This window comes from Triturus cristatus, chromosome 10 (assembly GCF_964204655.1).
Source record: "Triturus cristatus chromosome 10, aTriCri1.1, whole genome shotgun sequence".
Classification (NCBI taxonomy): Eukaryota; Metazoa; Chordata; class Amphibia; order Caudata; family Salamandridae; genus Triturus; species Triturus cristatus.
The window spans coordinates 1,241,139,531-1,241,163,890 of NC_140593.1; the positions used below are offsets into that span (position 1 = coordinate 1,241,139,531).

The following is a 24,360-nucleotide window of genomic DNA, read 5'->3' on the forward strand; positions in this document are numbered from 1 at the left end:
TCTAAGCACACGTGATATCGGCGTGCTCTTCTATAGCTTGATGTGCCTGCTACAGATATCCGCATTAAATCTGTAAATCACAGATGCAAATGCAGTCAATTCGTTTGAGCCTTTCATCTTTCTAAGGTGGAGACAATTCCTGAGCTATGGAGTCCCACCAAAATGTCTTGCCCTGGGCCTCACCCCAGTCTGTGACAGCTCCTTAGCTCCATAGCACCAAGCAAGACCCCACCTCTGAGGTGATGCCCTTGGCCCTGGCCCTGTGCAACAAGGAGAGGGATGAGTGGGGTTTTAATAGGACTAAATTAGGCCCTACCTCTGAGGTCAAGCCCCTGTGGGTGCCCCCATTCTGCTGGGATACAGAGAGAGGGGTATCTGAGAACCCCAAAGGACCAAGTGAGACCCTGCCCTTAAAGTCCTGCCCATGGGGCTGTGCAGGAATCCTCCCTGGTGACGTTTCCTCCATAATGTCGGGACATCTGAGCGTCCTACCTGCATAGCGAGTGCGATGGTGTTCAGGAGGATGAGCACGAACATGATGTATTCGAAGCCTGTGGAGTTGACCATGTACCACACCTTGTACTGGTATTGGTTCTTGGGTATATAGCGCCGCAGAGGCTGGGCCTTGAGAGCGTACTCCACACACTGGCGCTGGCGGGAGAGACAAAGAGAAGGCATGGTTACCCCCAGAGAGCTCAGAACTGAAAGGAGTGGCTGGGATCAAGGGCAGAGAACCAGGGCAGAGAAGATGTAGAGGACAGGACTGAAGAGGTATCCACACTGGGCAAATGAAAGACAGCAGAGAGAACATGAGGGGCAAAAGGAGGCAGCCTCCTGTAAAGACCTTGAGTTATAAGAGAAACACCCGAGGAGAGAACAGGAACACCTGAGTGCAAAACAGAAACATCTGGAGCAAAACAGAAACATCTGAGAGCAAAAGAGAAATGACTGAGGGTGAAGAAGAAAGACCAGATAGCAGAAGAAAAACAACTACAGGCAGAAAAGAAACTCCTGAGAACCAAATAAAATCACCAGAGGGTAGACAAAAAAAAACAGAACTTCAGAAATAAAGTACCATGGAAGGCAAAAATACCTTTGGGCAGAGAATAACACCTAAGAGTAGTAGAAAAATAATTAATGGCAGAAGAGAAACCCCTGAGGACACAACGGAATGACCTAGCGAGAAAAGAATTACACCGAAGGGCAGACGAATAACACCAGAGAAGCTAGGAAACATGTGAGGGTTAAAGAGAAGCATGAGAAACACCAGAGGGTAGAAGAGAAACAGCAGAACGGCAGAAGGGAAACAACTGAGTGCAAAACAGAAACACTTGAGGGCAAAGAGAAACACTCAACAAAACCATAAAAACACGTGACAGCAAAAGAGAAGTGCCAGACTAAACACAGGAAAACTAGTTGGCAGAAGAGAAACACAAGACACCAGAACAGCAACATTTGAGGTCAAAACCGAGAGCAGAAGACAAACATTAGGGAAGAGGAGTAACACCTGAGAACAGAAGAAAAACAATGGCAGGTGAGAAACACCTGAGAACAGAAGAGAAGCGCTCAACAGAAGAAGAGAAACACTTAAGGGCAGAAGGAAAACACCCAAGGACAGAACAAAGAGATAAACCATAGGGCCAAAGAGAAACCCTTGAGGGCAGGGAATAATCATCCAAGAGCATGCGGCCACTGGGGTGGGCCTGCAGCCTACGGCCCTCACGACGAGTGTCCTGCTGCGACTCTAGCCAACCCTGGCTACTCAGTGTGAGTGCCACGCTGCTACCTTAATCATTGCCAGCTAGCCACCATGCACTGAGGGATTGCCCGTCTGCTGCTCGCTCTTCCTGCTGCAGTGACTGCCCCTCGTTTGGGGCTCCCCGGCCCACTTTCAACTCCACATGAGTGGCTACACCCACTAGGATACTTGCGGCTTCAGCGCGGCTCATCCATATCCGGCAACGCCCTCCACCCTATCCTGCATCCCCCTTTACGACCATCACCGCTGGGGACGCCCTGGGCTGGAGCTCGAGGATATCGGAGACGCCACACTTTGACGGACCCCTTTCAATTGTGGGTTATAGACATTTTCCCTCACCCTGTTTTCCCACTGTGTGGCCAACTGCGTCTGCCTGCTGGGCTTTGACATCGCCTCTGTGGCTCTGCCGCCATGGGCCGAGGGGACATCAAGCAACAAAATTGACATTTGACCGGCCCCGGTCGTTGAGTCGCAAGGACTCCCCATCCAACATGGACGACGGCCAGGACTAGGTAATTGTTCTTTGAACTTTCTTGCTTTTCCTGGCCTTTTTTTCTTCTTCTCCTTTCTTCTTTCTTTCGTGATGAGACAGAACTTTACAATAGCCTCCCTGACAAACCTGACCAAGCAGACTCTTCCAATCCCATTCCATTCTCAATGGGCGTCTCTAGGCGGAGAGTGGATATGACTCCCCTTACCTGGAGTGTCAGAGGCTTGAATAATCCTCGTACAAGTAAGCCGGTCTTATTGTACCTCAATCGGCATGGCATCAAGATTGCATCCCTACGGGAAGCACACCTGCCCCCCCAAGCGTCTACGGTCTTTGTTACAACTTGGGGCCCGCACCCATTTTTTGCTAACTATAGCTCCTTTTCCAGGGGAGTCTGCGCACTTATTCATAAATCCCTTCTTTTTCTACACCAGTCCACTGTTGCATACACGCAGGGCCGCTACATTATGGTGACAGGAACTATGTTGTTCTCTTAAACCTGTATACCCTGAACTCCAATGACCTCCCTTTTACCAGACCATGGCCACTCTCCTAGATGGCATTGACGTAGACACTATTTTGGTGGGTGGGGACTTAAATATCATTCTAGAGCCCACCATAGATTCTTCCAGCACCGTCCCTTGTACTAAACCTTTTGCTCATTGCAAGCGTGTCAGGATATGATACATATGAATACCCTCTGGGACGTCTGGCGCACACACCATCCTGCTATTCCATGCTACACTTTCTACTCCGCTCCACACTCAGTGTGGACCCGACTGGATTATTGGCTCTTGTTAGCAGCCAACTTTCTGTGGCTTTGGGACATCCAGGTGCTGTCACACAAATTGTCTGACCATGCCCCGGTGCGACTGACGCTTACTCTTGCTTATAGATGCGGCTGGGAGCACCGTAGATCCTTCCCCTTGAAGGTGCTGTTGGACCCAGTTTTCCGCTTTGAGCTCCAGGACTCTGTAGTCCAATATTTCCTTTCGCATTCAAAGCTTACATTCGCGTGATATGCGTCTCCAAACAGGCGATGTGCTCCGCGATATCCGTAACAGTCTGACACAGGTGGAGAATGCACTCAAACACAAAGACGAGAGGGATGCCCCCTCTCCTCCCCTTCTGCTCTCCATAAGTGCTCAGCCTTGCTTGAGGAGTTTCATGACCTGGCCAGCAGAAAGGTTATGCTTTTGGGTAAACACGCTATGGCGGAAATATGGTGAGGGCGAGCGACCTGGTCGGACGCTTGCTCGCCTCCTACATCCTCCTCCAGGACCGTGATGTATTGCAGCTCTGGAGCTGGAGGATGGTACCCTTCTCTCGTTTACCGCGGACATCCTCACCGAAGTAAATTCCTACTATAAATCACTATACATCTAGCCATACTCCTGAGTCATCGGCGCGTCAGAATTACTGAGAGGAAATAGCCATGGTCTGGCTCTCTGACGGCCAATCCCAATTCGTGAACGAGCCCTTCACGGCTGAGGAAATAGCCAAAGCGATTGACTGAATGGTTCAAAGGCCCCTGGGCTGGACGGCCTGACAGGACCCTTTTATAAAGCCTACAATTCCACTCTGATCCCACATTTGCTGTAGGTATGCGCAGAAGCCCCTACTACAGGTACCCTCCAATTCCATGCAAGAGGCAGTTATCTCCCTCCTATTGAAACCTGGAAAGGACCCCAAGCACTGTGCTTTGTACATACCACTTTCTCTCCTCAATTTCGCTACTAAACCTTTGGTCAAAGCTTTGGTTAATTGCTTATCGTTACTGTTAGATACAATACTGTCATTCGTGCAGACAGGATTCATACCACATCAGTCCACCTCATTAAATTTGCGTGCTGTCTTCTAAGTCTTAAATAGGATATCCCCGCAGTGGTCGCCCTGCTCGACGCGGAGAAGGCTTTTGACTCCCTGGAGTGACCTTTTCTCCATGACACTCTGCGGAAACTCTGAATTCCTGGAAGGTTCACAGCTCTCATCTCCTTACTAAACTCGAACCCAACGGCTCGCATCCGTATTAATGGTTCTATCACGGACCCCTTCCACATCTCCCGAAGCACTAGGCTGGGGTGCCCACTCTCACCTTTATCATTTTTTATAGCGAAGGACTCCAGGAACGCCATCTGCATCATGGTGTACAGTTTTCCCTAGGACCGCTCCTTATGTCCACGTATGCCCATGACATCCTATTTTTCATTCGTCATCCTTCTGTTAATTTAACTCCAATAGTCCAGGAAGTGATTCAGTTTGGCAAACAATCCGGCCTTTGCATTAACTGGGCAAATCAGAGCTGTTTCCCCTTACCGAGGCCACCACACTCCCTACCTCTGAATATCCTTTTAAGCGGTCCACCAGCACCACCGAATATCTGGGTGTGGTTTTACACAGGACTAGGGAGCAAGTTATCCGGGTGAATTATGGCCCAGCAGTCGACAAGCTCTCTACCCAAACTGATCGCTGGGTACAACTCCCCCTATAAATGACAATTCTCCCTCGATTCCTGCATCTCTTGATAAACATAACCATACCCTTTACCAAGGCCTTTTTTTTACACTCAGAAACCTACTTTTTAAAATGGGTTTGGGCTGGCCGTCGACCTCGGGTCACCTGGAACACCCCAACTCTCCCCTACGATTGGCGCTGGTTTGCTGTCCCTGATTTCCGGCTGTACTTCTTGGTGGCTCAGGCCCACTTTGCATATCAGTGGCTTCACCCAGACGCATGGCTGCCCTACACCCTTGAACGCACTATTGCCGCGAGGCATTAGACTGGACCCCAGTGACATGCAGACCTTATCCACCACTTGCTGGGCCTGGCGGAAACTCTGCAGCTCGTTGGGCTTCAATTTATTATATTCACAGAGTCTTCCCCTGCGCATGAACCCATGGCTCCCACTCACAACCCAAAAGCTAGTAAAACGCACTCTACATAAATATGACCTCCATTCCTTTGAGGATGTGTTCCTGGATGGACATGTCCTATCCCAATAGCCTGAACTGACACACACCGACCCCGCCTTTATGGATAGATTCATTCTCAATAGACTCCACGGTGCGCTGTGCTCCTGTCCTACCCGCTCACCCCGACAAATTCACTCCATTCATCCTTTTGATATCAGACCCAGATGGTTCACATCTCATCACTAAACTTTATCATGCATGCATAGCCCTTAAACACGCCAATGTAGATGGAGTTCAAAGGCAGTGGGAGAGGGGCTTGGGCCGTCCACTTAAAGATAAGTATTGGGTTTTCTGCTGCTCACAGACTAAACTGGCTTCCCCTAACCACAGACACAAGCTTCTGCATTCCGCTTGCTTCACAGAGCCTATGTTACCTCCAGCACGCTGGCCCGTATTGACCCGTCCAGATCCACTCAGTGCCCCAAATGCCGAGGCCCGGTTGCAGATTTTCCAGCTCTAGCCTGGACCTGCCCACTGGGAGCTACGTACTGGATGGAAGTATTCCAGGTCCTCCCCAAGAAGATTTCCATGCCTATCGATCCGTCCTCTTTCATGGCTCTCCTAGGCAATGTTTCCTCCGTTCCACAACTACTCGCAGATTTGCTGCTATTGCACTTCTCCTGGCCAAGCAGGAGATTGCCCTCCATCGGGGCACTTGTACACGTCCTGCCGTTTACGCCTGGCTCCGCAGTATGACTTTCTGCGATCTGACAAGTGAGGTGTATTCCTCTATACTGCCCCTTGCAGCTCGCCCTAAAGATATTCGGCAGCCTCTTCGACTGTATCTCCTCAGATTGATTCCAGACTCCCCCAATTCCACCCCTCCAGCGCCTCTCAACGCACCCCTCTCGGACAGCTCCAGCCAGGACACTGACATGTCCCATCGTCCCTGCCCTCAGAGACCCACTTCCTCTGCTTACTATTTGACTCCTCAACAATTGTCTGCTATCTCGCTAATCCTTACTATCATTACGGAAATGTTTTTCATACATGCACACGTCCTGCAATGTCTTGCCATGCAATGTATCACCTCCTTCTCGTCACTGTTGTCTCTTGTATCTGTACCATTGAGCACAGAAATCATGAGCTCAAGGTTTAAAATGAAGGATTGCTTTAACTATACACTGTGTTGACCAAGATGGGGTTTGGACCAGAGTTAATTAGTTGGCTAAAACTGCTTATCTCACACTCTACTACCAGAGTCTGGACTGGATATGTTTTCTCTTCTTAGTAGGATCAATCAATAAGGATTTATAAAGCGCAGCTAATCACCTGATAGGGTATCCGGGTGCTTGCAGGTCCCGGAGGCTCATTTGAATGGCCAGGTCTTGAAGGCATTCGGAATTCCGAAAGTGAGGTGATGGTCCATAGGTGTGTGGGGAAGCTCTTCTAGGTCTTTGCTGCGATGTGGGAGACGGAGCGTCCCCCACTTCTGCTTCGGTAGATGCAGAGTATGGGCAAGTAAAAGGGAGGTGGAGAGTAGTCTTGATGGTTGGTGGAACTTCAAGCGGCGGTTAATATATGCGGGTCCTTGGTTGTGTAGAGCCTGGTGTGCGTGGGTCAGCAGCTTGAATTGGCGTCTCTTCTGTACAGGAAGCCAGTGGAGTTTCCTGAGGTGGGGTGTGATGTGGGTTCGTCGTGGAAGGCCAAGGATGAGTCTGCCTGCGGCGCTCTGTATGGTCTGAAGTCTCTGTAGGAGGTGTGTGGCAACTCCTACGTTGTCCAGACCCCTGGTGATGAGCGCCTGTGTAATGGAGCATCGTGTGTAGGAGTAGCCCCTTGAAGATCTTACGTAGCATGCGCAGAGTGAGCAGGAGAAGGAGATGACGTTGATCTATGATTTCATGGTGAGCTTGTTGTCAATTATGATTCTGAGGTTTGTGACATGGCTGTAGGAAGTGGGTACGGGTCTAGGTCTGATGGCCACCAAGAATCGTTTCTTACATTGCTGCTGTTGCCAAAGATCAGTACTGCCGTCTTGTCTATATTCAGCTGCAGTTATCCTTCATTCAGTCGTCGTCGCTTGTCATGCATCTGTGGAAGTAGGTTCAGTGGTGGTGGGGTCACCGGTGAGTGAGAGTGAGAGGATGAGTAGGGTGTAGTCTGCATAGAAAATTATGTGGAGACCGTGGGATCTGACGCTTTTGGCCAGCGGGGTCATATATGCTTGAAGAGCGTGGGGCTGAGGGGTGAGCCCTGGAGGACGCTGCAGGTGATCTCCTTGGGGTTCAGAGGTGGAAAGTGGATCCTCTGGGTTTTTCCAGTGAGGAAGGAGGTGATCCATCTGAGGGTGTCCCCTTGGATGCCGATGTGGTGGAGTCTTTCAATCGTGTGTGGTGGCATACGGTGTCGAAGGCTGCCGAGAGGTTGAGGAGGATCAAAGCTACTGTTTCTCTTCAGTTGAGGAGGGTTCGGATGTCATCTGGGGCAGCGATCAGGGCAGTTTTGATGCTGAAATTGCTGCGGAAGCTGGATTGAGAGACGTTGAGTAGCTGCTCTGCTCCAGGCGTGTCATGAGTTGATTGCTGATGATCTTTTCCGATTCCTTCATTGGGAGCAGGGAGCAGGGTGATTGGCTGGTAGTTTTTGAGTTTTCTGGGATAAGCAGTTGGTTTTTTGAGTAGTGGTCTGACGTCAGCGTGTTTCCAGGCATTGGGGAATGCTGCAGTGTTGATAGAGGTGTTGAGTAGGGTGGTGAGTTCCTGGCCGATCATTTGGTTTCCGAGGTTGATGATGTGGTGCGGGCATGGGTCTGTGGGAGCTCTCGAGTGGATGGATTACCTGGTGGAGATGATTTCCTTCGAGGTCGTCAGTGTGAAGATCGTTTCAGTTACGGTGGTGGCATATCTGACGATGAAATCCGTAGGTGTGGGTTCACAGTTTCTGTACATGGTTGCGATCTTGTCATGAAAGAAGTGGGCGAGGCTGTCGCACAGCTCCTTTGAGGGTGTGATGTTGTTTTCCTGGCTGCCGGGTTCGAGAATTCTTTAACGATATTGAAAAGTTCCTTGGTGTTGTTGGCGCTGGTTTCAATGCGTGTCTTCTTTGTTGACCTCAGCAGGCAGTGGAGAAGGCTGCCCTGTCGGAGGTGTCCTTGCTGGTGGGCCATCTCCTCTCCAAGTGTCTGCTGTCTCGTTTCACTGCTCTGAGTTCTAATATGTACCAGCTGGCCTTTTTGGAGGATTTTCTCTGGGTACTGCTCTTGATGGTGACGATGCCGTCAGTGCAATAGGTGATCCAGGCATTGGCATTTTTCACTCCCTGTTCGAGGTTGGTGGCGGAGGTGTTGAGGGCGTTCGCTCAGCTGATCTCAAAGATTTCGTTCTACCTCCGGTGGGGGGTGTTGGTCATCTTGGGGGTGTTGGTGTGGGAGGAGCTGGAGATGCTGAAGTGGATGATGGAGTTATCGGTCCATATCAGTTCTGTGACATGGCTGAATTTGATGTGGCTGCTGAAGGTGAAAATTGGGTCCAGCGTGTGTCCTACGGTATGTGTGGGGTAGTGGACGATCTGCGTCAATCCGAAGCTGCTCATACTGTCGAAGAGGTGTGCGGTGCTTTTGTTGTTGGAAATTTAGATCACAGAGGAAGATGTAGTCCATGGAGTCTACGGCAAGGGGTGCAATGAAGTCTGCAATGGTGTTGCAGAAGCTGGAGTGCGGGCCTGGGGGTTAGTATGCGAGGAAGCCTCTGACGAATGTCTTGTCTGTGTGCAGCTTAAAGTTGAGATGTTCCATGGGGGTGGTGGTATTGTCGGTGGTGATGGAACACTGTATGGTCTCTTTGTGGATGATGGCTGTTCCCCCTCCTGGCTTGTTGGTGCAATTCTGGTGAGTGATTTTATGTCCATTGGGGATCGCTTTGGCAATGTCTGGGGCGGATGTGGGTTTGAGCCAGGTCTCAGAGAGGAAGACGATGTTGGGTGCATAGGTGGCGATGAGGCCCCTTAATTCAGTGGAATGCTTGCAAAGTGAGCGTGTGTTGAGAAGGGCGCAAGCAAGTTGGCTTTTTTGTTGAGGTGGTGTCTGTGGTGTTTTAGGGGTGGGGCTGGTTGGTGGCTGGTGTGTGCGCAGTGGCAGGTGAGGTGGCAATGAGTGAAGGTGAAAGGTCCAGCCGTGGAGCATGTGTCGATACAGTGGCAGTGTTTTCTGTGGCATCCGGGGGCGATGGTGCATCTTTGGGGGGCGGGAGAGCCAGGGGTCGTGGCGCTGGTATTGGGTCAGACATGGACAGGTGCAGATGGGCTTGCCTTTGGCGTGCCTTCATGGGGCCAGCGCCGCGCCCGATGCACGATTCCACTGTGCGGTTGCGCTGCAGCCTGCATTAAGTAGTTCTTGGGGTGGATATTGCTTCTGTTGGTGGGAAAAATAGTCAGTGGGAAAACCCGGGCAGCTGTGGTGTCACAGGATCAGTCTGAAACAAGCGGGAACTGGAGGCCACAGGCAAGTGGCAGGCTAGTTGCCCAGGTGCCTACTATATATAGAATAGGGATATAAAGAGAAGAACCAAACAAGGATGTCCTCTACTCCAGTGTGATTTACTTCAGCCACAGAACCACCGGACTGTTACTTCAAACAATATGGGAGGCCTAAAAAAGTCAAAATATTCGTCGCTGTAGGACGACGACACATGACTGCATATCCAAGACCCTGCATCAAAATTGCTGGACACGAGGGACAGGCAAGTCTGGTGTGAACATGGGCTTCTATGGGAATTCACAAGGGCATATTATCAAGCCCATTACCGCCACTTTAGCGTCAGTTTCCTGCTGCTAAAGTGGCGGTAATGTTATCGCCCTTCCTTGATAATATGGCCCTATATTTGTACCTTTATGAGCAATATTCTCTTCTACAATATTTTTGAAACAATATTTTTGCACTTTATACTGTAAGTATATAAACATTAAATTTTGGTAATTAATAATTTTGATAAATTATTATTGTCAATGGATATTGTTGTTCTCGAAATTCTGCCGTAGCACCCTTGTCAGGACAATGGTCTTCGGGTGAGCAGACACTACAGACCCTATGAGGGTCTTATCGGGCCATCTGCTTCCCACCAGAAGTGCACTCCACACACAGCGAAGGCCTCCCAACCGAAGGAAGAAGAGCTTTCTGTCAGGAAATTATTCAAACATACCACTACTCTTAAGCAGCGTTGAGGGAATCACAAAAGAGCAGGTTTACAAAGAGTTCCAATGATAAACGAAGCTAAAACGGAGCGCTCAGTGCCCCAGGATCCTTTTACCAGGAGCCGGCCCAATGAAGCGCCCTGACTGTCCGCTGTGGGGCATGATGGGATACGGAGGGACAGGTGAGGTCCCCGCAGACACGGCTTTGACATTGCACCCGGTCTGCTGACATTGCCCTTCATTCCCTTTCCTTTTTAAAAAGGTTTGTGAAAATGTTCCTCAGCGCCTCGAGACCCTCGCTGGTGAAGCAGCCGCACTCTACAAATCCTGATTAATTAATAGTCATTTTAATGTAATTGGTGACTAATTAAACTGGATACTTTTTTAAAAAGAAAATTAAATTAATTTATGTAATTGTGTAGCCTTTAATAAGCTGCAAACAACCTTATTTACATGATTCTGTCACGCCTTTCTACAGGTATTGCCCCGTTGTACATATGTGCAAACTTTTTTATATATCATGTAAAGTGTTCCTGGGACCCTGCATGTGCGCGGGACGATTCAGTGCTTATGATTATTGATGAGGATCTCCTTGAAGAGAAGAACACCCTCCAGAAGTGGGGGGCCATTGTATGGATGGGGTGGCACACGCTGAAGATTACAGAGAACATGATACAAATAGGGCCCGAAGATGCCTAGGATTAGGAAGGATATGATACAGATGGGGCAGGGAGTAGTACGGATGGGGCCGCACACACTTAGGATCAGGAAGGATACTATATAGATCGAGCAGGGAATTGTACGACTGGGGTTCCACACTATTCTATCCGATCTTTTCCCCTACCCTACCCTATCCTCTCCTTTCCTACCCTACCCTATTCGATTCTATCCTATCCTCCCCGATCCGATCCTACCCGATCCTACCCTACCCAATCCTATCCTATTCTCTCCTCTGTGATCTTACCCTATCCTCTCCTTTCCTCCCCAATCCTATCCTATCGGATCCTATCCTATCCTATTCGATCCGATCCAATTCACTCCTACCCAATCCAAACCTATCCTCTCCTATCCGATCTGATCCTATTCTATTCTATTATGTTCTATTCTATTCTAAAGTGAAATAGGGTCTGAATGTATTTATATTGAGAGATTAGTTGGTAGGAACAAGGCTACAGATGCTACAGACCGGGAGGAATCCGATGAGCCCTGAACAATGCCTGGTTAAGGTGTGATCTTGGTAATGATATGTGCCTTCTATAGACCTGCGACAAAATTAACCATCAATCACCTGAAATAGAAATACTATTCTCTTCGTATACTAACGCTATATGATTTTGTGAATGACATTGCTAAATTTTCATTAATTGCTACTGTACCTTGTCGAAAATCAATAAAACGTTATGTCAAAAAAAGGTGTGAAGTTGGTACCTGGTTCTTGTCGAGCTCGCAGTTCTTGTACTCTTGCTCGCCTTGAGCCCGGAAGGTGATGATAACAAAGCCCACAAAGATGTTCATCATGAAGAAGGCAATGATGATGATGTAAACGATGAAGAAGATTGAGATCTCTACACGGTAATTGTAGATGGGGCCTACATTCTCACCGTTGGCATCGATCGCCTTGTACAGCAATCTGGATTGAGAGAGAGAAGACAGGGAGATCTATGAATGGTACTCACCAGGATTGGGCATGTATCACTGCTTCTACGCCCCGTCATTCCCAGGGAGATCTGTGAACGGTACTCACCAGGATTGGCCATGTATCACTGCTTCTACACCCCGTCATTCCCAGGGAGATCTGTGAACGGTCTCACCGGGATTGGCCATGTATCACTGGTTCTACACCCCTTCATTCCCAGGGAGATCTGTGAACGGTACTCACCAGGATTGGGCATGTATCACTGCTTCTACACCCCGTCATTCCCAGGGAGATCTGTGAACGGTACTCACCAGGATTGGCCATGTATCACTGCTTCTACACCCAGTTATTCCCAGGGAGATCTGTGAACGGTACTCACCAGGATTGGCCATGTATCACTGCTTCTACACCCCATCATTCCCAGGGAGATCTGTGAACTGTACTCACCAGGATTGGCCATGTATCACTGCTTCTACGCCCCGTCATTCCCAGGGAGATCTGTGAACGGTACTCACCAGGATTGGCCATGTATCACTGCTTCTACACCCCGTCATTCCCAGGGAGATCTGTGAACGGTACTCACCAGGATTGGCCATGTATCACTGCTTCTACACCCCGTCATTCCCAGGGAGATCTGTGAACGGTCTCACCGGGATTGGCCATGTATCACTGCTTCTACACCCCGTCATTCCCAGGGAGATCTGTGAACTGTACTCACCAGGATTGGCCATGTATCACTGCTTCTACACCCCGTCATTCCCAGGGAGATCTGTGAACGGTACTCACCAGGATTGGCCATGTATCACTGCTTCTACACCCCTTCATTCCCAGGGAGATCTGTGAACGGTACTCACCAGGATTGGCCATGTATCACTGCTTCTACACCCCGTCATTCCCAGGGAGATCTGTGAACGGTACTCACCAGGATTGGCCATGTATCACTGCTTCTACACCCCGTCATTCCCAGGGAGATCTGTGAACTGTACTCACCAGGATTGGGCATGTATCACTGCTTCTACACCCCGTCATTCCCAGGGAGATCTGTGAACGGTACTCACCAGGATTGGCCATGTATCCCTGCTTCTACACCCCGTCATTCCCAGGGAGGTCTGTGAACGGTCTCACCAGGATTGGGCATGTATCACTGCTTCTACACCCCGTCATTCCCAGGGAGATCTGTGAACGGTCTCACCGGGATTGGCCATGTATCACTGCTTCTACACCCCGTCATTCCCAGGGAGGTCTGTGAACGGTCTCACCAGGATTGGGCATGTATCACTGCTTCTACACCCCTTCATTCCCAGGGAGATCTGTGAACGGTACTCACCAGGATTGGCCATGTATCACTGCTTCTACACCCCGTCATTTCCAGGGAGATCTGTAAACGGTCTCACCAGGATTGGCCATGTATCACTGCTTCTACACCCCGTCATTCCCAGGGAGATCTGTGAACGGTACTCACCAGGATTGGGCATGTATCACTGCTTCTACACCCCGTCATTCCCAGGGAGATCTGTGAACGGTACTCAGCAGGATTGGCCATGTATCCCTGCTTCTACACCCCGTCATTCCCAGGGAGATCTGTGAACGGTACTCACCAGGATTGGCCATGTATCCCTGCTTCTACACCCCGTCATTCCCAGGGAGATCTGTGAACGGTACTCACCAGGATTGGGCATGTATCACTGCTTCTACACCCCGTCATTCCCAGGGAGATCTGTGAACGGTACTCACCAGGATTGGCCATGTATCCCTGCTTCTACACCCCGTCATTCCCAGGGAGATCTGTGAACTGTACTCACCAGGATTGGGCATGTATCACTGCTTCTACACCCCGTCATTCCCAGGGAGATCTGTGAACGGTACTCACCAGGATTGGCCATGTATCCCTGCTTCTACACCCCGTCATTCCCAGGGAGGTCTGTGAACGGTCTCACCAGGATTGGGCATGTATCACTGCTTCTACACCCCGTCATTCCCAGGGAGATCTGTGAACGGTCTCACCGGGATTGGCCATGTATCACTGCTTCTACACCCCGTCATTCCCAGGGAGGTCTGTGAACGGTCTCACCAGGATTGGGCATGTATCACTGCTTCTACACCCCTCACCCCTTCATTCCCAGGGAGATCTGTGAACGGTACTCACCAGGATTGGCCATGTATCACTGCTTCTACACCCCGTCATTCCCAGGGAGATCTGTGAACGGTCTCACCAGGATTGGCCATGTATCACTGCTTCTACACCCCGTCATTCCCAGGGAGATCTGTGAACGGTACTCACCAGGATTGGGCATGTATCACTGCTTCTACACCCCGTCATTCCCAGGGAGATCTGTGAACGGTACTCACCAGGATTGGCCATGTATCCCTGCTTCTACACCCCGTCATTCCCAGGGAGATCTGTGAACGGTACTCACCAGGATTGGGCATGTATCACTGCTTCTACACCCCGTCATTCCCAGGGAGATCTGTGAACGGTACTCACCAGGATTGGCCATGTATCCCTGCTTCTACACCCCGTCATTCCCAGGGAGATCTGTGAACGGTACTCACCAGGATTGGGCATGTATCACTGCTTCTACACCCCGTCATTCCCAGGGAGATCTGTGAACGGTACTCACCAGGATTGGCCATGTATCCCTGCTTCTACACCCCGTCATTCCCAGGGAGATCTGTGAACGGTACTCACCAGGATTGGGCATGTATCACTGCTTCTACACCCCGTCATTCCCAGGGAGATCTGTGAACGGTACTCACCAGGATTGGCCATGTATCCCTGCTTCTACACCCCGTCATTCCCAGGGAGATCTGTGAACGGTACTCACCAGGATTGGGCATGTATCACTGCTTCTACACCCAGTCATTCCCAGGGAGATCTTTGAACGGTACTCACCAGGATTGGCCATGTATCCCTGCTTCTACACCCCGTCATTCCCAGGGAGATCTGTGAACGGTACTCACCAGGATTGGGCATGTATCACTGCTTCTACACCCCGTCATTCCCAGGGAGATCTGTGAACGGTACTCACCAGGATTGGCCATGTATCCCTGCTTCTACACCCCGTCATTCCCAGGGAGATCTGTGAACTGTACTCACCAGGATTGGGCATGTATCACTGCTTCTACACCCCGTCATACCCAGGGAGATCTGTGAACGGTACTCACCAGGATTGGCCATGTATCCCTGCTTCTACACCCTGTCATTCCCAGGGAGGTCTGTGAACGGTCTCACCAGGATTGGACATGTATCACTGCTTCTACACCCCGTCATTCCCAGGGAGATCTGTGAACGGTCTCACCGGGATTGGCCATGTATCACTGCTTCTACACCCCGTCATTCCCAGGGAGGTCTGTGAACGGTCTCACCAGGATTGGGCATGTATCACTGCTTCTACACCCCTTCATTCCCAGGGAGATCTGTGAACGGTACTCACCAGGATTGGGCATGTATCACTGCTTCTACACCCCGTCATTCCCAGGGAGATCTGTGAACGGTACTCACCAGGATTGGCCATGTATCCCTGCTTCTACACCCCGTCATTCCCAGGGAGATCTGTGAACGGTACTCACCAGGATTGGGCATGTATCACTGCTTCTACACCCAGTCATTCCCAGGGAGATCTTTGAACGGTACTCACCAGGATTGGCCATGTATCCCTGCTTCTACACCCCGTCATTCCCAGGGAGATCTGTGAACGGTACTCACCAGGATTGGGCATGTATCACTGCTTCTACACCCCGTCATTCCCAGGGAGATCTGTGAACGGTACTCACCAGGATTGGCCATGTATCCCTGCTTCTACACCCCGTCATTCCCAGGGAGATCTGTGAACTGTACTCACCAGGATTGGGCATGTATCACTGCTTCTACACCCCGTCATACCCAGGGAGATCTGTGAACGGTACTCACCAGGATTGGCCATGTATCCCTGCTTCTACACCCTGTCATTCCCAGGGAGGTCTGTGAACGGTCTCACCAGGATTGGGCATGTATCACTGCTTCTACACCCCGTCATTCCCAGGGAGATCTGTGAACGGTCTCACCGGGATTGGCCATGTATCACTGCTTCTACACCCCGTCATTCCCAGGGAGGTCTGTGAACGGTCTCACCAGGATTGGGCATGTATCACTGCTTCTACACCCCTTCATTCCCAGGGAGATCTGTGAACGGTACTCACCAGGATTGGCCATGTATCACTGCTTCTACACCCCGTCATTCCCAGGGAGATCTGTGAACGGTCTCACCAGGATTGGCCATGTATCACTGCTTCTACACCCCGTCATTCCCAGGGAGATCTGTGAACGGTACTCACCAGGATTGGGCATGTATCACTGCTTCTACACCCCGTCATTCCCAGGGAGATCTGTGAACGGTACTCACCAGGATTGGCCATGTATCCCTGCTTCTACACCCGGTCATTCCCAGGGAGATCTGTGAACGGTACTCACCAGGATTGGGCATGTATCACTGCTTCTACACCCCGTCATTCCCAGGGAGATCTGTGAACGGTACTCACCAGGATTGGCCATGTATCCCTGCTTCTACACCCCGTCATTCCCAGGGAGATCTGTGAACGGTACTCACCAGGATTGGGCATGTATCACTGCTTCTACACCCCGTCATTCCCAGGGAGATCTGTGAACGGTACTCACCAGGATTGGCCATGTATCCCTGCTTCTACACCCCGTCATTCCCAGGGAGATCTGTGAACGGTACTCACCAGGATTGGGCATGTATCACTGCTTCTACACCCCGTCATTCCCAGGGAGATCTGTGAACGGTACTCACCAGGATTGGCCATGTATCCCTGCTTCTACACCCCGTCATTCCCAGGGAGATCTGTGAACTGTACTCACCAGGATTGGGCATGTATCACTGTTTCTACACCCCGTCATTCCCAGGGAGATCTGTGAACGGTACTCACCAGGATTGGCCATGTATCCCTGCTTCTACACCCCGTCATTCCCAGGGAGGTCTGTGAACGGTCTCACCGGGATTGGGCATGTATCACTGCTTCTACACCCCGTCATTCCCAGGGAGATCTGTGAACGGTCTCACCGGGATTGGCCATGTATCACTGCTTCTACACCCCGTCATTCCCAGGGAGGTCTGTGAACGGTCTCACCAGGATTGGCCATGTATCACTGCTTCTACACCCCGTCATTCCCAGGGAGATCTGTGAACGGTACTCACCAGGATTGGGCATGTATCACTGCTTCTACACCCCGTCATTCCCAGGGAGGTCTGTGAACGGTCTCACCAGGATTGGCCATGTATCACTGCTTCTACACCCCGTCATTCCCAGGGAGATCTGTGAACGGTACTCACCAGGATTGGCCATGTATCACTGCTTCTACACCCCGTCATTCCCAGGGAGATCTGTGAACGGTACTCACCAGGATTGGCCATGTATCCCTGCTTCTACACCCCGTCATTCCCAGGGAGGTCTGTGAACGGTACTCACCAGGATTGGCCATGTATCACTGCTTCTACACCCCGTCATTCCCAGGGAGATATGTGAACGGTACTCACCAGGATTGGGCATGTATCACTGCTTCTACACCCCGTCATTCCCAGGGAGGTCTGTGAACGGTCTCACCAGGATTGGGCATGTATCCCTGCTTCTACACCCCGTCATTCCCAGGGAGATCTGTGAACGGTACTCACCAGGATTGGCCATGTATCACTGCTTCTACACCCCGTCATTCCCAGGGAGATCTGTGAACGGTACTCACCAGGATTGGGCATGTATCACTGCTTCTACGCCCCGTCATTCCCAGGGAGGTCTGTGAACGGTCTCACCAGGATTGGGCATGTATCCCTGCTTCTACGCCCCGTCATTCCCACTCTGCTTCTTTCACACGATTGTACTCTACATATTACAACACATACCGTTTGAATTGCTCCCCTGATGCCCTTATAGCTCCACTCTGTTCTTACCCCACAGGAATGTTCCACTTTGGTTTCTTGGCATCAATCCATCCAAGCACAGCCACTATCACCCTTAGCATTTCTTTTCATTTTGATTCACCAACCCATTCCTCAAGGGAGTAGAGCAATCTACCCTGAAATACTGGCTGTTGCAAATGGGGTGCCTCCTCCTGGCTTGCCCCGGAAACACTTACGCTGGCCATCCCTCAAAGGTGGAGACCGTGAAGAGGGCCATCATCCCAGAGAGAACATTGTCGAAGTTGAAGTCGCTGTTGTGCCAGAGGCGCTCACGGACCATGGGGTGCCCCACGTCCCCATCTTTGTACACAATGAAGGTGCCCCTGCAACAGAGGGTAGAGTCAGGATCAGGGAGACAGACATTGTTAGAAGCAATAACAATAATGTGCGAATAAAAGGAAGTGGGTAACAACTTTGGAATCAGAGGAGTTAAAAAGGTAGAGACAGCGAAAGAGCATAGACTACTGGTGTGTACTGCGAAGCAGGAAAAGAGCGTGGAAACTGAGTGTCTGGGTGGGTTGAAGAGCGGATGGAGCTTTGATGATGTAATCGGAGAATCAGGAAGATGGGGACAGACGAAGAGGAAGTAAGCCGATGGAATAAGCAGGCTACAGAGGTGTGACCAGAGGAGGGGGAAGGATGCAGAGACTAAGTGATGCAGGGCTAGTAAAGTGGTGTGCAAGGAAACCAGGGAGTGTGGGCAGACATGGAGGGGGCTAGAGAATGGAACCAACACCCCGTACTTAGATCTTAGGGTGAAAGTGGAGGGTCAACTATTTCTGATGGCGGCGGTCTGCTGTAAAAAGAAATACCTAGACCTTGTTTCACGGACTTCCTATAGCTATTAAACTACACAGCACGTTTTAGAGGGAAATGTCTTATGAGTGATAAATTGGAGCTGCAAACACCACAGATCCCAGAAAGGGATGGCACAGATGGCCAGCCCCTTCTGTAAAAGTTTCTCTAGCTTCTTTAGTTGTTGGCACAACAGTGAGATGCAGACCTCCAATCTTCATTCTGATTGGCTTGTGGCACTGTAGCCCCCCTCAGACAGCTGGAAAAAAACAATGGAAGCTGTGGGCGGAGCCTGGTGACATCATCAGGGCAAGCCTTTCCTAGAAAGGAGTGTTTCATAACTGTACACTATGGACCCTGCAACAGGAGGGCTGGCACCATATCCATCTTCTTCATCCCCTATGCTTGAAAACTCCAGGGCCAGATTTCTGTGCCTCTTCCTGGCGCTGCGTACGCAGGGGAGGGTGATGATTGTGTGGCAGGACTACCATGATGTGAATTGGTAGATTTTTGCCAGAGTCATGGGGAAGGCGGGATTCTCTCCTCACCCTCCTCCTCCAGTCAAGTGTCCTAGCTTTATTTTATTTATAAGGTGAGCGTCACAAACGTATTTGATTTTTTGAGCCAACTTCACTGGAGTCAGGTTCATAAATAAATAAATAAACCTGGAGCTCCATTAGTAAGGTGGTTTGAAACTGCTGGAGATCTCTGTAGGGTAAGTTGGTGTGGCTCAATTTGGATTTAATTACATCTCCTGCTGCCTTGATGATGGCTCTTGCCTACAACTGAACATCACACCAGAGCCCCACACTGCTCCCAGATCCCATACTGGGCACACAATATCAGGAGGGACTGCAAGACCCTCAACGGAGGAACAGAATCCTGTGTCCGAAGCATCTGCAGAGGATCATAACCTCTGCCTTTGCCATGTTTGGTTTAAGTCCACCCTAGCTCATGAGTGCGGCCACTTCTTCCATTCAGCTCCTCAGTGTCTAGAAATCTTCATGTGTGCCACTTGCTCGTAGAACCCCTGCGCATCCTCGGTGTGAGGCTGAGATTAGAGTGAATCTGTCCAAAGAAAGGTCTAATGAACAAGGCTGAACGACAGTGGGACAGCGGAGACCCCCATAGAATCCCATCTCCGCCTTTGTAGGCGCAATTGCATTGGCCTCAGCTCCAAGCTGTCCGTTCTTTCTCCCAGCAACAACTAAACCCACCTGCGCACTGGTTATGAGAGCACGCCCTCTTCTTTTAGGAGTTTCAGTAGCAATTCAGGTTCAATGGTTTTGAATGAACCAACAGAAACAAAATATGGAGAGACATCATCTCGTCGCCTATACCCATCAGAACATCTTAAAATAAGGCCCTCAACATGGCTTCCGCCCCATGATGAGGCTGGTGGTCCATAAGATGGCTGCCTCGGCATCAGTCATTCTCTCAAATCTGTTGGAATTGCACTCTTACAATGTATGTCTAAGAGTATTAGGGAAATGTAGGAAGGAAAGTTTGCAACATTTCCGGCTCTAAATTGTATTTTTTTAATGATGGGATACTATGAAGCTCTGAAGTCACTTTGAACCCAGCTCGTTCATAGGCGTGGCACACGTCGCCTTTAATGTCTGAATTATGAGAAGCATCACCAGGGCATCAACCTCCGTTCCGTTCCGTCCTAGTGATTTAACATCCGTCACTCTACACGGTTCCCAAAAGTAAAACCAGATTGGATGCAAGAGACTCACGCATGTCCTGAACTGTCTTTAGAAAGAGGCTGTTAAAGGCTCTCCTCGTCTTGGTAGTGGACATTTGTCTCAGGCTGGTGTCGCGACATCATGAAACCTGGTCAAGAATTCCAGGTCTGAGGAGTGTGCGCACAACTCTTCACTGAACCGCACCAAAACTGCTTCCATCTTCAATGAAAGGAGCAGTTGTTTTCACAAGGAAGTGTATTCTATCTTAAACAGAAGTAAGACGCCACCTTCATCTATTTCACCTTATAAAGTACACAATGTATTTTGTTCAGTGGAACCCGCCAACCCACAGAGCTGTGAAGGGTCAGAATAGGAAGAGACAACAGCAATGAGCAGTTCAGAGTTCAACGCCGCTTACTTCACTTTTTAAACCATGATGTCAACATAATATCGGTCTCTCGCTTCTTCTCTGAAAGGTATTTCCAGGTCTCAAGGAACAGAGTGATCTAGGAAAAGCCAAAGCTGGTGACCCCTCATTTAAACAGGAGGCCATGTCTTGGGCCTTGTACCTTTATCCCAGGTCTCTATTCTATGTGAGATGGTACAAAGACGTATCCCACCTGTGGCGTATCTGTTCTATGGAGCCATGCTACATCCCACGTATCTCGGCCGATAAGAACTGCCTCCATATGTAGCCAACGCTTCTCAGGCCCCCTGAGAGTCCATTCAGAGAGGATTTGAAGCTGGGCTGCTTGGTGATCCTGCATGCCATCATGTAGTGCTAGTCCCACCGAGTTCCTTGCAGCTGAACAAGGCAACTTAGACCAGTTGCTATAAAAGGCGTTTATTCTCCCTTGGAGATCAGCCATGCCTTTTTTAGGTACCAAAGAAGGGAGTACCTGTAATAAATACAATAGTCTGGGAAGCCCATTCAGTTTCCCTAACCATAAACTGAAAAGAGGGCGCCAACGACGCAAGTCGGGTATCCTGCCTAGCCAAAACCTGAAGAAAGGATGCCAACGACGTAAGTCTGCCTTGATGGTAGACTGGAGTCTGGAAGAGTTGGCAGCACACAACTTCTCAAAGGTTGGAGTAAAGTAAATTCCAAGATATTTAATCTCCTCTTTTGCTCATTGGAGATCAGGGGTTTTGGCCACTCGTTCCATCAGTTTTTGACTTCGGCCCACCCTTAGCTTCTCAGGTCCATCAGGTTCACCGTGAAATCAGCGGTTTCACTGCACTCTTGTATGATATACAGCGCAGCTCTGATGAATGACTCTTGATCTGTTTGTGTGAGCAGTATGTCACCTGTGAAGAGGAGGGTTTTAAGTTGGTCCCTCCAAGAGGCTTGCCTTTTATTTCATCACTGTTCCTAATCTTGGCCACCACCAAAGCAAACATCAATGGACAAAGTGGGGGGTCTCTTTCTTGTTCCCTTAGCAAGGTGAAACATTTCTGTCTCAAAGCCATTACTTATAACTTGAGTAGTCCGGGATGTATGGCTTCTGTGAAGGCCTTCATGTGCAGTCACAAACCTATGACATCACGCATCCGACTCAAAGAACCGACTGACAATGCTGAAGGCTTTGTTTGCGCGCAGTGTCCGTATGGCCCAAGGGACTTTCCTTTTATTCTATTCATTCCTTCGGTGGAGGACCCCCCAAACAGGATCAAACATTTCATAAATGCTTCCAGTATGTAATTGCTGCACAACCCGAAAGCTATTCAACTCATGTGAGCAATGAAGAACAGCGTCCACCCTCGATGACAGAAGGAAACATCACCCTGATGCACAGACTTGGCCATCCCATGGATGCATGTGCTTTCAATAGACCGATACCACTGGTGCACACGGATGTTAAGATTTTTACTAACATTTTGGTGAAGAGGCTAGGCTCCTACATGACCTACCTAGTGAAACCAGACCAGTCATGGTTCACTCCTGGGAGGCCAATGTTTGATCGTGTTTGGGGGTCCTCCACCGAAGGGATTAATCAAATAAAAGGAAAGTCCCTTGGGCCACACCGACCCTGGATGCAAACAAAGCTTTGTCGCTGTAAAGTCATTGTATTTAGGTAACCACACCCCAGCACCAGTCCTCCTTGCCTCGACTTTGGCACAGTTTTCACTGGATAGCGCTTGTTCCACATCCTGGGGCCATTCCTGTTAAGGGCATGAGTTTCCTGTAGGCAGATTCTGTCAGGAAGTTCACATTTTATTGTCCCCAGATTGTATGTCTTTTAACAGGAGATTCAAACATTTTACATTCCAGGGTATCTTCACCATAGCTGTGTTGCAACAAGGAGCTGCCTGTCTGCTCCAGTTCCAACTCTTGGTTGATCGATGTAAAATGTGCCTGGTTGTTCCCCCGTTGCAACCCACAAGCTCCATGGGTGAGCACCTTCCCTCCTGCAAACCCCCTCAACTGGAAAAGAAAAACTTCACATATCTCATTTGAAAACAACCAGTCTTGAAACAGAATCTATGCATCCTTGGCACATATGTGAAATGTATCATAGTCAAAAATGCTCTCTGGATCCACCCCCCGGGGCTCCTCCCCCAAGCCCCCTTGCTTACCGCCACCTCAGGTGGTTGGCTCTTGCAATTTCAGTGAACGACTTAGCTTTGTGACGGTGACTCAATATATAACTTTACAGTCTTGCTGTCTTTGTGGAATTCCTTGGTGGACGGGGTCTCTTCCGCTTGTCTTTTGGCTTCAATGTTGCTTCTTGCATCACCTGGGATTCTATCGACTGGGAGGAATCCGTCAATCATGGGGATTCTATCTCTTCTTCCACAGTGTGAATCATGTAGGCTTTAGAGTCTGATTAGAACCATAGCACCACTGGGAAGGTCCACCTTTAACGGATCTGTCTCCAGCCGAGTTCTAGGGTTCACTAAGGGATACCACACTTTGAGGATTTTTGATTTCCTCGCCTCTCTGATGACATTGTCCATCCACTATGAAGACACCGGTTTCACCAACGTATCTTTAGCAGAAATTGCGGGCCTTCTCTTTGAGCTCCTGCTCTATGTGCTTACACAATCTGAATTACAAAATTCTGGTCCTCACATTGGATTGCTCTCAACAGGTCTACACAGAACTTTGATGCCTGAGCCTTCTTCTGCCTCTCTTGCGTTACTGATCCCGATATTGTCCTAGCGTGCCCTGTCTTCCAGGTCAGCACATTTCTCTTTCAACTTTTTCGGCTCTTCTTCCAAGCCAACGAGGGCTGATTTCGAGGTCATCATATCCAGACTGATATCAACTATGACATCTGCGTTAGTCGAGACCCTTTCTCTGATAACCCGGATGTCTTGTTGAGGTCCATCACCCCAGTCTCCGTTTCAGAGATCTTTTGGTGAAGTTTTGAGAGATATGTCTTCAAGTCCTCCTTGGTTAAAATGTTGGGCTTTTCACCCATTTTTGCCACCATTTCGGGTATTAAGACTTGTTTGCTGGGGTCCTATTTAAATCTTGCAGACCTCTTTGCACGCCCACCCACCTTTACTTTAAGCCCTTTTGAAGTCCTGTTGCCTTTGTCTTTGGCATTTAATGGCAGAGCTGAGATCACCGTTGGACAATGCAGGAGTCACCCCGCTTTCGAGATTTGCCGGTCAGGTACTTTATAAGAATCTGCATCTTCAGTGGAGAGACCACCTGCCTTTTTAGGTCTCGCCTGACCCAGTGCATGCGCTGATCTGGCAAGACATTTTGTGAGGGCTCCAAAAGTGCTACAAGGCCAGCCTAGAGCTACAGTGCATGTGCGCGGGCGCGTGCGTCGTGCTTTACCGCGATTGCTTTCTCCTTCGCGGCTGCGCGGCTGCTTTGATGTTTGATCGCGATCACTTTCGTGGCTGCACGTCCGCTTTGATGTTCTCCGTGAGGCTTCAATAGATTGCAGCAGTTAAAACAAGCATTGGCATAGCCAATAGGTC

General features: G+C 49.8%; 1 protein-coding gene across 5 annotated transcripts in view; it reads right to left on the minus strand.

Moving 5' to 3' along the window:
• The window catches only part of CACNA1F (calcium voltage-gated channel subunit alpha1 F), a 562,890-nt gene that overhangs the window by 198,627 nt on the left and 339,903 nt on the right, over positions 1-24,360 (minus strand). For all 5 annotated transcript variants that reach the window (XM_085629889.1, XM_085629888.1, XM_085629886.1 and 2 more), the window contains 3 exons: positions 18,115-18,261; positions 11,780-11,981; positions 493-651 (listed from right to left, as the gene is read on the minus strand). In XM_085629889.1, the coding sequence (XP_085486015.1) occupies positions 493-651; positions 11,780-11,981; positions 18,115-18,261 (508 nt within the window). The remainder of the gene's footprint in view (positions 1-492; positions 652-11,779; positions 11,982-18,114; positions 18,262-24,360) is intronic.